The following is a 14,894-nucleotide window of genomic DNA, read 5'->3' as shown; positions in this document are numbered from 1 at the left end:
TGGCCATGTCCACCTATTGTATTTGCACCATATGGGATCGACCGATTGTCTGTCTAATTGGCACTGACTGGAATCCTTCCGGAATTAGCCCATGGTCTACTCTTTAATTAGTTACGCTGCACAGATTAATAACTCTACAGAAGCAGCTGCTTTTAATTTGGGAAGAGGAAACCCAGCCAGTCATGTAAGACTGAAGGAGATCTCTCTCTCTCTCTCTCTCTCTCTCTCTCTAAGGCCCCGTACAGAAGGGGTGATGGGGGAGCTGAAATAAACCCATGTCGACCTATACATCTGTTCACCTTCACCCATGTCGACCTAGACACCTGTTCACCTTCACCCATGTCGACCTAGAACCCTGTCGACCTAGTTGCCTGTTGACCCAACGGTGTCGACTAATGACTGTCAACCTAAGTCGGGTCGACAATACGATCCACACCCGTTTTGGGGTGCCCTATGGCTTGTGACCACATTGTTTAAACAGAAAATATAGGGGCTCTGCACTCACTAATTTAACTGATATTAATAAATAGTGGAGATTTAGTTCATGAATTGATCAATTCATGAACTAAATCTCCACTATTTATTAAGAGCAGGGCCCTCTTCCCTCCTGTTGTCAAAGCCCACTTCTCTTCACATGTCACTCACAGCTCTCCTATACTCCAACACTCAGTGACCATCTTCGTTGAGTCCTCACTACTTATATCCAAGCTGTAATGTGTATTGAACTGTGGCGCTCTTTATTTGTACTCTATTTTTGTTATTTATTCAATGTTATGCCAAGCTTTGTCTCCCTGTATTGTTCCTTTGTACGGTGCTGAGAAACACTTGTGGTGCCTTATAAATAAAATAATAATAATAATAATAATAATAATAATAATAATAATATCAGTTAATTTACTGAGTGCAGAGCCCCTACATTTTCTCTCTATCTCTCTCTCTCTCTATATATATATATAGTAAGTAGTCTTGCTGCCATGTTTACTGCTGATTTGTCAAAAGGAATCTGAACCCATTCTGCTGGGGTCAGATATTAGCACTAAATACATTAAACTGGAACCAGTCATGGTCCACAGGGACACAGGTGCTGAAATTGTAGGTAGTTCATTAATGACGCTTTGGGACGAATCGTCTTCGGAAAGCAAAGACACAGGACAAACACACTATTCACCACCAGGAACAATTACTCAACTACACCAGGGCTTGCGAATATAATATAAATCAGAGAGTGTCACTGCTCAAATTGGACATACTATAAGAGGTCAGGGTGACCTATAGCTTCTGCAGGGTGGTGTTCCAAACTGATGCCATTCATCTATGTCCATCACATTATTATCAGACTGAGGATTTAGATGAATGGCTCATTGAGTTCTAGACATTCATTAAGACCCATGGGGCTCAGTGCTCAATGGCACAAAGATACCTGCACTTACTGTAAGAGGTCTATTGGATCCAATGATTAAATGCACTGAGCCCCGCGTTTCTCAATGAAGAACTAGGGGATGAATGGCGCAGCCCGAGAATTGAAGACATTGTTGGGGTACAGAGGAGTCTGCCCAATGTTTTCATGTAGAATAGATTTAAAAGGCAAAACCAGGTGTATTTAGCCTTTTAAAAGATTGCAACTTTAAAGAATTGGGGGAGACTTGCAGAACCCACAGATGCCGACAGTTTGCAGGTTGTTACTATTACCCCTAGGACTCATTAACCATAGTGTGGTTATTATTTAACACAAACAGCTATTTTGTCTAAGAAAGCCTATACTTATGGTATAATATACTGCAGCAGTGCCCAGGACAAGGTGTGGACAGGTGGAGGGTGCAGGGACACAGTGCTCTGGGCCCCACATTGTAAGGGGGCCCTAGTTTGGAACACTGTACAGTTTTAGAGATGCGCTCTGCACTGCCCCTGTTACTGCCCAACAGCTGCCAGACACCTACCCACCTACCACAAGTTACAACACGATCCTTAGGATTTCCGGCCTTCGCAAATAGGTTGCAAACAGCCCAGAGAGTGAGCAACTTGTAGCGGATGTTCGCAGTCGGGGTGCAAATGCGCAAACCTAACCATCGGGGCAGGGGCCAAATTCGGATCACTGCGTGTGTTACAGAATCGGCCCCTTGGACAAAACCATGTGCACTGCAGGTGGGGCAGATGTAACATGTGTAGAGAGAGTTAGATTTAAGTGGGGTGTGTAATTCAAACGGATATCTATATTGCAGTGTAAATATAAAGCAGCCAGTATTTACCCTGCACAGAAACACAACAACTTCACACAAATCTAACTCTCTCTATACACGTTACATCTGCCCCACCTGCAGTGCACAAAGTTTTGGCCATTAGCAAACCAAACATGCCGTGCAAATCATCCCTGAATCACCCCCCCCAGGAGTCCTGCAGTCTGTTTTGTAGTTAATAGAGTTTTGCTGGACCACAGGAAGACAAGAGCAAATTCAGACACATTACACATCAGGTCTAAGCCAAGATAACACCCGCCGGGCCATTCGTTACAGGGTGGGAGGGCCGAGGACAGAAACGGGGCTCGTGCATGGGAATGCCCACTATCTTATGAAAATGCTGGCTGTACCCCATCTTCAGCAGACACAGAAGGGGGAAAAAAGACAATTGAGACTGACTCATATGCGTAGGAAAGAGAAATCATTCGATGGCTGGTGACCAGGGAACACATGCCCTCACATAGTACCGAGGAGTTTCAGCACTCGGTAAGCAGCGATTTTCACTGCTTATCGAGGCAAGCAGAATTAGGCCCTAAATATCAGTTTCACCATGCTCCAGCCAAGGGCCCTGTGAGCTGAGAGGCTGATGCTGGCGGCCAGACACGCCCAAACGGAGCCAAATTGAGTAACTCCATTGAGCGCCCTCTGGTGGCTGCCGCTGCAATAACATTTGAATATGGACTGCTTTGTAGGTCTGTAAGAAAATCATAGGGTTATTCTCCTACCAGTCAACATTATACAGTGAGTTATGCTATGTACCTCTAGCATTTGAAATATAGGGGGAAATTTACTAAAGGAAATTTGTAAAAAATAGGTGTATTTGTATCCAGAAATACACTTATTTTTGACATTTACTATCCTAAAAATACGGCAATTCGTAGTTGTATTGATGTGCTATCAATACGATTACAAATTGCCGTATTTTTGGAATAGTAAATGTCAAAAATAAGTGTATTTCTGGATACAAATACACCTATTTTTTACAAATTTCCTTTAGTAAATTTCCCCCATATTTTCAGGTCACATTTAATTTTTTTTTCACAGATCCCAAGTATTGTGAGAGGAGCAGGGGCCCAGTACTATGAAGTGAGCAGGGGCCCATTACTGTGAAAGGAGCAGGAGCCCAGTGCTGTGAAAGGAGCAGGGCCCCACTACTGTGAAAGGAGCAGGTGCCCAGTACTGTGAATGGAGCAGGGGCCCAGTACTGTGAATTGAGCAGGGGCCCAGTACTGTGAAAGGAGCAGGGGCCCATTACTGTGAAAGGTGCAGGGGCCTATTACTGTAAAAGGAGCAGGGGCCCAGTGCTGTGAGGAGCAGGGGCCCAGTGCTGTGAAAGGAGCAGGGGCCCATTACTGTGAAAGGAGCAGGGGCCCATTACTGTGAAAGGAGCAGGGGCCCATTACTGTGAAAGGAGCAGGGGCCCATTACTGTGAAAGGAGCAGGGGCCCATTACTGTGAAAGGAGCAGGGGCCCATTACTGTGAAAGGAGCAGGGGCCCAGTGCTGTGAAAGGAGCAGGGGCCCAGTGCTGTGAAAGGAGCAGGGGCCCATTACTGTGAAAGGAGCAGGGGCCCATTACTGTGAAAGGAGCAGGGGCCCAGTGCTGTGAAAGGAGCAGGGACCCATTACTGTGAAAGGAGCAGGGGCCCATTACTGTGAAAGGAGCAGGGGCCCATTACTGTGAAAGGAGCAAGGGCCCAGTACTGTGAAAGGAGCAGGGGTCCATTACTGTGAAAGGAGCAGGGGCCGGGGCCCAGTGCTGTGAAAGGAGCAGGGGCCCAGAACTCATTGCCCAACTGCATAGGAGCCTACAGTTTTCATCTAGCTGTGAGTGTCAGGGAGTGAAGGAACTTAAGTCTCTCCACAGCCAGGACTACAAGTCCCGGCATCCCCTGCGCGGCGGCAGTAACGCCATCAGTCAGGGACAGCAGCAGCGGCGGCGGCGGCTTCGTTCGGTTGCAGGATGGCGGACTCGATGAACGTCGGGGTGAACCTGGAGGCCTTCTCCCAGGCCATTCACTCCATTCAGGCGCTGCGTTCCAGCGTCACCCGGGTCTTCGACTGCCTGAAGGATGGTATGCGGAACAAGGAGAGCCAGGAGGCCCGGGAGCGAGCCTTCGTCAGCGACTTCCAGGACAACCTGCACTCCGTCAACCAGGACCTCAAGTAGGGACGCTGGGAGCATGCACCTGGGGGTGGGGTAGAACTAGCAGTCCCAGCATGCCTTGACAGGACACTGTAGAACTAGCAGTCCCAGCATGCCCTGCCAGGACACTGTAGAACTAGCCGTCCCAGCACGCCCTGTCAGGATACTGTAGAACTAGCCGTCCCAGCACGCCCTGTCAGGACACTGTAGAACTAGCCGTCCCAGCACGCCCTGTCAGGACACTGTAGAACTAGCAGTCCCAGCATGCCCTGTCAGGACACTGTAGAACTAGCAGTCCCAGCATGCCCTGCCAGGACACTGTACAACTAGCAGTCCCAGCATGCCCTGCCATTACACTGTAGAACTGGCAGTCCCAGCATGCCCTGTCAGGACACTGTAGAACTACCAGTCCCAGCATTCCCTGTCAGGACACTGTATAACTAGCAGTCCCAGCATGCCCTGCCATTACACTGTAGAACTGGCAGTCCCAGCATGCCCTGTCAGGACACTGTAGAACTACCAGTCCCAGCATTCCCTGTCAGGACACTGTATAACTAGCAGTCCCAGCACGCCCTGTCAGGACACTGTAGAACTAGCAGTCCCAGCATGCCCTGTCAGGACACTGTAGAACTAGCAGTCCCAGCGTGCCCTGCCAGGACACTGTAGAACTAGCAGTCCCAGCGTGCCCTGTCAGGACACTGTAGAACTAGCCGTCCCAGCACGCCCTGTCAGGACACTGTAGAACTAGCAGTCCCAGCACGCCCTGTCAGGACACTGTAGAACTAGCCGTCCCAGCATGCCCTGTCAGGACACTGTAGAACTAGCCGTCCCAGCACGCCCTGTCAGGACACTGTAGAACTAGCCGTCCCAGCACGCCCTGTCAGGACACTGTAGAACTAGCCGTCCCAGCATGCCCTGTCAGGACACTGTAGAACTAGCCGTCCCAGCACGCCCTGTCAGGACACTGTAGAACTAGCCGTCCCAGCACGCCCTGTCAGGACACTGTAGAACTAGCCGTCCCAGCACGCCCTGTCAGGACACTGTAGAACTAGCCGTCCCAGCATGCCCTGTCAGGACACTGTAGAACTAGCCGTCCCAGCATGCCCTTTCAGGACACTGTAGAACTAGCAGTCCCAGCATGCCCTGTCAGGACATGTGCCACAACAACTGGGGAACTATACTGTAGGTCACATGGCTTGTTGAACTACATGTCCCATGATGCCCATCAGGATTTGTGGTTTCAGAAAAGTTGGGCGCTGCGCAGGTGCACTAGTGTTGCACTACAAGTTCCAGCATGTCTGGTTATAATATATGATTTGACTGCATGCTTAGCGGGGGTCCCGGTTGAGTCACTGAACGATAATGTTAACGATATCATTCAGTGTGTCGTCACTACATCGTTCATCCGGGAGTACCGACAATGTACTACAAATCACACAGTGTGTACACAGCGTCAGGTGGTAACATGGGTGGTGCACGTGTACACAGCCATTCGCATGTGGGCAAAAACATAATTCGGTGGTCGAATTTGATTTACCCGTTCGCAAATAAGTCGGTCTATGCTGACACACGAAAACGTCAACATGAGTTTTTCAGTTTTTTTTTTGGTGTACATGTTTGGTGTACATGTTGAAATGTATCGCATGGCTTGCTATGCTTCGGGCACGGTGCCTCGCTACGCTCAACACACTATCTTATTCTCCCACCACGCCCTAGTGGACGGTGGGCCATGAAATACCGCCTGTCGGCACATGTTGTGTCAACATGGAGACTGAAACCTAGCTCCGCATCCCCTCCCATGGCTCGCCATGCTTCGGGCACACTATTATATTCTACTACCACGCCCTAGTAGATGGTAGGGCATGAAATACCGCCTGTCGGCACATTTTTGCTCAAAAAAACATAAAAAAAACCCCATGTTGACCTAAATGCATGTCGGCCTAATGGTGTTGACATACCTAGCTGAAATGACAGAGGAATCAGATTGCGCCTAATTATTCTCCAACCGGCTGCTACATATATATGCTTATATTGTGTGGTAATAAGAACCACTGAAATCACGTGATAGTCACGTGATATTGGCGCTATGGAAATGTAGGACTTGGTGAGAGCTTTGGGATTTTTAGGTCCTAATGAGCAGAAAATAAAAGGTGAACTTTGCTCATAGGATCTGTATGTGATACAAGCCTTAAATAGCGACCAGAGCTTAAGGTCCATACACACTGAGCGTTTATAGACAGTTGTAGCGATTTTTTCCCAGGGGTGGGCGACATTCCATAACGGGACGCTATGGAAAACTGTCATTTACATCGTTCATTTGCTGGTTATACCAGATGAGCGACCGTAGCGCGAATTGGTGCTCACCGCTCATTGCTGTCCTGCACACGCGGCTCTGAAAGTCGCTCAAACGGCAGAACTGTGCTACTTTCAGCTCAAAGTTGCCCAGTGTGTATGGGCCTTTAATGTGCTTGATGACTGTGAGACTCTTGTTGCCATAGGCCATTGTGCTGGGCCACACCGCCATATCTCCCGCTTAGACTTCAGCATAAATAAGGCCTTCACATTGACTCTGTTTATTGTATAATGTTGAATTTGCTGTAATCAAATTGAAAATTGTGTTTCTATGGTTACACGAGTATTGATATTTCACTTGGCACAGATTTGACTCTCAGTGGGAAATAGCAGCTATCTTCCATTATTAACCGATATGTTATGAAACATTGATATTTGTAGGAAAGGTGTATATATACAACAATAACTGTATTGTACAGCTACAGTGGCATGCAGAGACAGGTAAAAATGTCCAGCTGCCCAGGCTTACGCCTTTCACACTGATATTCTGGGTCCAATCTGGGGGACTGAACACTGTATAAAGCTCATGCCCCTTTCACGCTGCACCTTGGACATGGTTTATTTTGAGGTTGTCCTCGTTCATGCTGCACCCGCATTGCACTGGTATCTGCCCTGTATGCCACTCCCTTAATTCGGACCTCAAGAGAAACAGCCAATCGGCAGCTTTAAAATGTAACCCTTGTCAGCTAACTTTTGCCATCCACGCTGCAGCTTATCTTGGTCGATCCAGGGAGTTGAGCGCTTGTCCGTGTACAGTCTTGGCAATACTGGGTATAATTTTCTGGCCACTTGGCTGTACTATTTTACAGTGGCATATGCTATTTGTATAAATGGCTGCTCGTTTGCATGGCCAGCTTGTCTTGTTATTTCTGCACATGTGATCTGTCCGTAGAACAGTGCTTACCCAAGAATTGGCCCCTGTAAATACAACACTGCCTTCAGTCAAACCTGTGGTCTCCAACCTTAATTGGGTGTGAGCCATCCGAGATAAATTAAACCTCCTGAAGTGCTAGTAAAATATAAGAAAAACTAAAAAATGCCCCTTTACACATTATGGCACGCACCATAACACTTATTAACACATTATACCACACTAATGCCCCTGGCACAATGCCGCACACCGTAGTGCCCCTGATGCAATATGCCGCATACCGTAGTGCCCCTGGCGCAATATGCTGCATACCGTAGTGCCCCTGGTGCAATATGCCGCACACCATAGTGCCCCTGGTGCAATATGCCGCACACCGTAGTGCCCCTGGCGCAATATGCAGCACACCGTAGTGCCCCTGGCGCAATATGCCGCACACCGTAGTGCCCCTGGCGCAATATGCCGCACACCGTAGTGCCCCTGACGCAATATGCCGCATACCGTAGTGCCCCTGGCGCAATATGCTGCATACCGTAGTGCCCCTGGCGCAATATGCCGCACACCATAGTGCCCCTGGCGCAATATGCAGCACACCATAGTGCCCCTGGCGCAATATGCAGCACACCGTAGTGCCCCTGGCGCAATATGCAGCACACCGTAGTGCCCCTGGCACAATATGCCGCACACCGTAGTGCCCCTGGCACAATATGCCGCACACCGTAGTGCCCCTGGCGCAATATGCCGAACACTGTAGTGCCCCTGGCGCAATATGCCGCACACTGTAGTGCCCCTGGCGCAATATGCCGCACACTGTAGTGCCCCTGGCGCAATATGCCGCACACCGTAGTGCCCCTGGCGCAATATGCCGCACACCGTAGTGCCCATGGCGCAATATGCCGCACACCGTAGTGCCCCTGGCGCAATATGCCGCACACCGTAGTGCCCCTGGCGCAATATGCCGCACACCGTAGTGCCCCTGGCGCAATATGCCGCACACCGTAGTGCCCCTGGCGCAATATGCCGCACACCGTAGTGCCCCAGGCGCAATATGCCGCACACCGTAGTGCCCCTGGCGCAATATGCCGCACACCGTTATGCTCCTGATGCATTATGCACCACAGTAAGGCTTCTAATTTATTTAAAATTACCTACTTGTTGCCAGGGGTGCAGTACATGTTGCCTGGGGGTTGCAGTGTATTAGATGCAGCCTTGCTTAAAGCTGCATCTTTTACTTGTGGCATTGGCGCTTCTGGGTAACTGTAGCGCTGTGCTCCCTGTCAGATGCTAAAAACCAAAAAGACCTCTAGTGCCTGTCTCCGAGGAGGTGGATGGCCGCCACCAATTTGCAGCGTGTGTTCACAGGCACTGGCTGCGAATGGTTGTTTAACATAATTTGACGGTCGCTGACCATTGAATGATGTGGAAGGCACACACACACCTGAGGTAACCTTAGATGTGCGTGGGCATTCTGAAGGAAGTGGGTGGGCAGCTGACATGCAGTGATGTGGGCGCCAGGTGTGGGTATCTGACATCACCTGGTGATTTCTATGGTAATGACCAGTGTTTTCATGGGAACGGCCTTGAAAGGCTGGGCATTCCCATGGGGCGATTCCCCCGGGGCCCCATGCCCCCCCTTGCCCACCGGCCGCAATGTTAGTGTTCATTCTAGCACCCTCCATCTTTGAAAACCCATGCAGTTCCTCTTCCCTGTCTGGGGTGTCGCTGTCTGCTGTAGTGCTTCTAGCACAGGTCTGGTTTGCATCAGTGCTGATAGACAGACCACACTGTGCTAGAAGCACTACAACAGACAGCGACACCACAGGCAGGGAAGAAGAACTGCATGGGTTTTTAAAGATAGCGGGTGCTAGAATGAACACTAAATGTTGGGTGATGCACCTGGCGCAAAATCTGTACGCCATGGCCGCACACACCCGGCCCATGCGCATTGCGCTTGCATGCGAGCAAACGGAGCAGAGTAAGGTCCATAGTTCCCTGTAGTTGGCCTTTCAAAGTGGCTCTAGTGCAGTGTTTGTGGCCTCAAAGAAGACTGGCGCCCGTTCTCATTGGAGCATGTGACTGAACGATGACCTTGGGGTCTCAGACCACTGCATAAGCCAGAAGTGATCCCGTGGTCAGCGTTCCACACGAGATCATACAGCTTTATGTGTTTATATATAATGGAGACAACGCTGGATAATGAATGATCTGTTTTTGATTTGAGCTTTACATGGTTTGATTACTGAAGGTTCTATTGTATTCGCTCCCCATTGTTGTATATTGTGGTCCAACAACTGCTGGATTTCTGAGAACAACTGTAGCTTATCCGAACTCGTCCTTTTCTATGTCCCTCAATTCAATTATTATTATTTTTTTTTTTTTAGTGAACTGGAACGTCTCAGCAACTTAGTCGGGAAACCGTCTGAGAACCACCCGCTCCATAACAGCGGCTTACTCAGCCTGGACCCGGTTCACGACAAGACCCCCCTGTATAGTCAGCTGCTTCAGGCTTATAAATGGTCCAACAAGGTAAGGAGAGTGTCTGGCGTTCCCCAGGCTGTAGGAGGTTGTGTAGAATAGTGTGCGGCCTGTCATTGTCTAGCTGTAATTACATAACTCCCATTATACTTGTAGTTGTGGGCTAGAGACCTATGGCAGGATATCCCTGTTCCATACACTGTATGTGTGTACAAGCTTTGGTCGTGCAGAGAAGCAGAGTGTGTATGACCCACACACACCCTGCTGAGAGTCCCAGAAGTGAAATGGATGGTAGCATGTAGACCGTGTTAACATGTATGTTGCAGAATGCATTCTCGCCCCCAGAAGGGTCTCCTCGGTCATTTTGTGCAGCTATGTTAATGATGTTGGTGGTGAAAGGAGAGACACCTGTTACTGTCCATTTTGCAGCCTGCCATAATGTAGACGTCTCTGGCTAATTGGCTTTGCTCCTCTGTCTCCCAGTTTCCGTGCAGTGAAGTAGATGGCGACTGGCATCATCATGATAATGACACTGTGATCGGTAAATTAGCACAGAACACTGATGAACTACCAATCACAAATAAGAAGTCAGCTTTGCACTGCTCTGGGAAGAGACTTGTACTGACTCACACCATGCTATTACCCATAAGAGCATAAGGAAAAAGAGAGAAAAGGAGTGTCCTATTGTGGGTGCACCACAGATAGGTGTGGTGCACCCACAAAGATTTCTGTGGTGCACCCACAATAGGACACTCCTTTTCTCTCTTTTTCCTTATGCTCCGATTACAGTGTCCTGAGGTAGCACCCCTTTGCTCATACAGTTTATACAATTAATTGATCAATACTTCAGGGGTCCATCCAGATTAAAGTCTTGTGCGATTGACAAAACCCCCCCCCATTTCCTTCCATATTACCCATAAGACTAATATATATCATCAACTTAACATGTAGGATCTTCTGCAATAATAATATGTCTGTGGCAAGTTGGGCCAAAGAGCATCATGTATCTATGTGGTAGGCTGGATCTGTAAATTGCTAGTTTGTATATTTCTAATGCTATGACTGGTATGTGTTAGGATTCCAAAAGCTCTATTTGTTGGTTCGATATTACCATGGTGTTCCCGGTTTTCTTTTTTACATGCAAATGTATCATAATGCCGAAGGACTGGTATAATACAGAACTTTTCTTCGGACACAAATGCACCTTAAAACCCACATATATTTTTGTTTTACTTTAAATAGAACCCTCAACCCCTGACACATCTGCTTGGTTCTGATGCTGGTGCCTGCAGTCCTGAAACAAATTATTTGTATATGCTTGTGGATAATAAATGTTTGGACACCGACCAACCAGCAAGATTTCTTGCTCTCACAGGCCTGTTATGTCTTCTATACGAAGCTCTTCTATCCTCCACTTGTTACCTGTATAAGTGGCACATGATTGAACTGCTTATCTGTATAAAAGACACCTGTCCACACCTTCAAACAGTCAGACTGTGACCTCTCCACCATGGCCAAGACCAGAGAGCTGTCTAAGGACCCCAGGGACAGAATTGTAGAGCCACACAAGGCTGGGATGAGCTACGTGCAATATGCAGCAGCTTGGTGAGAAGAGGTCACCTGCTGGCGCAGTTATTAATAATACAAGATCACTGAATCTCCCTTGACCTACAAGATCTCACCTCGTGGGGTATCAATGATCTTAAAAACGGTGAGGAATCAGCCCAGAACTACACGGGGGGACCTGGTCAGTGACCTCAAGAGAGCTGGAACCACCGTCACAAAGGTTACCATTAATAACACACTACGTTGTCATGGATACAAATCCTGCAGCGCCGGAAAGGCCCCCCCTGCTTAAGCCAGCACATGTCCAGGACCATCTGAAGTTTACCAGTGACCATCTGGATGATCCAGAGGAGATTGGGAGAATGTCATGTGGTCAGATGAGCGTAAAATAGAATTTTTGGTATAAACTCCAATCGCCGTGTTGGAGGGAGAAGAATGATGAGTGGCATCCCAAAAACACCATACCCACTGTGAGGCATAGGGGTGGAAACAGGATTTGGGGCTGCTTTTCTGTAAAGGGAACCGGATGAATGGGGCTATATAGTGTGAGATTTTGGCCAAAAACCTCCTTCACTCAGTAAGAGCATTGAAGATGGAACATGGCTGGGTCTTCCAGTATGACAATGACCCCAAACACACCGTCCGGGCAGCTAAGGAGTGGCTGCATAAGAAGCATTTCAAGGTCCTGCAGTGGCCTAGCCGGTCTCCAGACCTCAACCCAATTGAAACTCTGTGGAGGGAGTTGGAAGTCCTTGTTGCCTGGCGACAGCCCCAAAACATGACAGATCTAGAGAAGATCTGCATGGAAGTGTGGAATAATATACCTGCTGCAGTGTGCGCAAGCCTGATCACTACAGGAAACGTTTGACCTCTGTAATTGCCAACCACGATTATATTACAAAGTATTGAGTTGAACTTTTTGATTGTCCAAATCTTTTCCGCAAGAATATACAAATAAATTGTTTAAAAATCATACAAGGTGATTTCCTGGTTTGCAGTCCCCATACCCGGCTATTACCAACCCAATAAACTGTTGGGTTATGTTGTGGAACTTTAATTCCCGGCAAGTCTCCCCCGCATGTGGGGCATTAATGGGCCTGCTGGTTTTTGTAATTTTACGACATAACCAATAGCAAAATAAAACACAGACACACAAAAAAAGTACAACTTTAATACATACTGAAATCACACATACATTCTTACCTATAGAGTCCACCGTAGGCCTCTCCTCTTCAGTAGAAATCCATAGGGTACCAGTGAAAGGAAATTATACTCGCCATCCCCTCTGGCATAGATCGATCCTCTTTGTTCCAAGTAGGCGTCCACTGGTGTTAAAAAAACAAACAAACAAAAAGCAAACCGTGTGTCCTGTTCCCACCATAGATGCCCGTGTTAAACTTTAACCTATGAACTTTCGCTGGAGGTGGACCTGAAGTGGGTAATTTATAAACAAGTGTGTCAAAATTAAGAGCTTATCTTGGAGAGCACATGGGTAGTGTTCTATACACTACCTGTTCCCCATCCAAAAGTAGTGACATCCCCTCATTATTCAGAAAAATGTATTAACACCTTTTGCTAAATCAGCATCACATCAGATTAGAGTCAGTGTCCCTCTTAGACATTGTATATGTATCTGGAGAGGTTAACCAGTACAAGACAACTGATAGATTTACTTATTATGACACTAATGAATGACATTGGCCAACTTCCAGGCAGCCAGACAGATTAGCGTCACAATTCAGATGACATATGAGGGGGCTGGACAATGTATACCATTTACAATCTGTGACTATTTTACTTGCTCGGCTGGTGCTTCATGGGCATCATGGTATTGCACACCCACGGAACAGTTGTGAAGATCCATTACAGGGACCGTGGTTCATACGGTCACCAATTATTATTATTTTTGGTACTTGTTTCCTAGCACGGCCACATATCTTATGGATCGTGTACCTTTAGTTAAGGTACACGATCCATACGATGGACCCGATTTCCTTTGAAATCAGGTCCATTTGGCCGGCTAGGACAAAATATCGGGGGCATCGCGTCGGTCGGGACCGTTAACAATGGTCCCGACGCGATGCCCGCGATTTCCCCATAGGGTTCAATGTTAAAAAATATTTTAACATTGAAATCATGGCGGGAAAGGTAAAATATCGGGGGCATCGCGTCGGTCGGGACCATTAACATAGGTCCCGACGCGATGCCCCCGATTTTTACATAGGCTTCAATGTTAAAAGATTTTTTAACATTGAAATCCTGAAAAAATGTGAAAAATGTGAAATGGGCCAATATGACCCATTTCACATTTTAGATGTCCCCGTCGTCACCCCACGATAGACGCCAACCCGAAGCGTGGCGAGCGAAGCGAGGCCGCGAGGGACGGCGGTGCGCGTCCTCCGACCTTTTCATTCCCCTACTATCCACGTCGGCGTGGAGTTGAGAATAGAATAGTGTGGCGAGCGCAGCGAGCCACCGAGCCCGAAGCGTGGCGAGGGGACGCGGATACCTTCACAGTTATACGCGTCCTCGCGGGCTTCACAGGTGTCCGTGGCGACGCGGACACCTGTGAAGTCCGCGAAGGGACGCGTTTACCTGTGAAGGTATCCGCGTCCCCTCGCGGGGCTCGCTGCGCTCGCCACGCTTCGGGCTCGGGGGCTCGCTGCGCTCGCCACACTATTCTATTCTCAACTCCACGCCGACGTGGATAGTAGGGGAATGAAAAGGTCGGAGGACGCGCACCGCCGCCCCTCGCGGGCTCGCTGCGCTCGCCACGCTTCGGGTTGGCGTCTATCGTGGGGTGGGGTGTACGCCGTGACATTTGGGGGGGTTGGGAATATTTTACATTGAATCCAATGTAAAATCGGGTCCCAGGGACCCGATTTACATTTAATTAAAAAAAAAATCGGGTCCAAAATCGGTCGGTCGCGACGATCGCATCGCATGCGTTGCGATCGACCCGATTTTTCCGACACGACCACCCCGATGTAAATCGGTGTGGCCGTGCTAGGAAACAAGTACCTTTATTTTTTTATTATTTTGTGTCCCGGGATGTTCCTTGGGTGGAAAGTATCAGGTTCAGCTAAGACTGAATGTACCCTGTTTGTACATCCCCATGGTCTAGAACAGCGGTGGGACCGACCTTCTCAGTATGGGATCTCTCAGACAGTGATCCAAGGTTGGAAAGGGAAAACTCAATCAGTAAACACACACACTGCCTACTTCTTCCATCTTCTTCATCCTCTTCCATTAGC

The 14,894-nt window shown here is 48.3% G+C and overlaps 1 protein-coding gene across 2 annotated transcripts in view; it reads left to right on the top strand.

Moving 5' to 3' along the window:
• The first annotated feature begins 4,113 nt into the window (after positions 1-4,113).
• MED27 (mediator complex subunit 27) overlaps positions 4,114-14,894 on the top strand; it is a 197,921-nt gene continuing 187,140 nt past the window's right edge. The window contains exons 1-2 of one of the 2 annotated variants that reach the window (XM_083160917.1): positions 4,114-4,399; positions 9,981-10,125. In XM_083160917.1, the coding sequence (XP_083017043.1) occupies positions 4,197-4,399; positions 9,981-10,125 (348 nt within the window). In that variant the 5' untranslated portion in view covers positions 4,114-4,196. The remainder of the gene's footprint in view (positions 4,400-9,980; positions 10,126-14,894) is intronic. The other variant, XM_083160916.1, reaches the window with a different exon arrangement.

This window comes from Crinia signifera, chromosome 9, assembly GCF_055691185.1.
Source record: "Crinia signifera chromosome 9, ASM5569118v1, whole genome shotgun sequence".
NCBI classification, from domain to species: Eukaryota; Metazoa; Chordata; class Amphibia; order Anura; family Myobatrachidae; genus Crinia; species Crinia signifera.
This window is presented reverse-complemented; position numbering and strand designations above follow the sequence as displayed.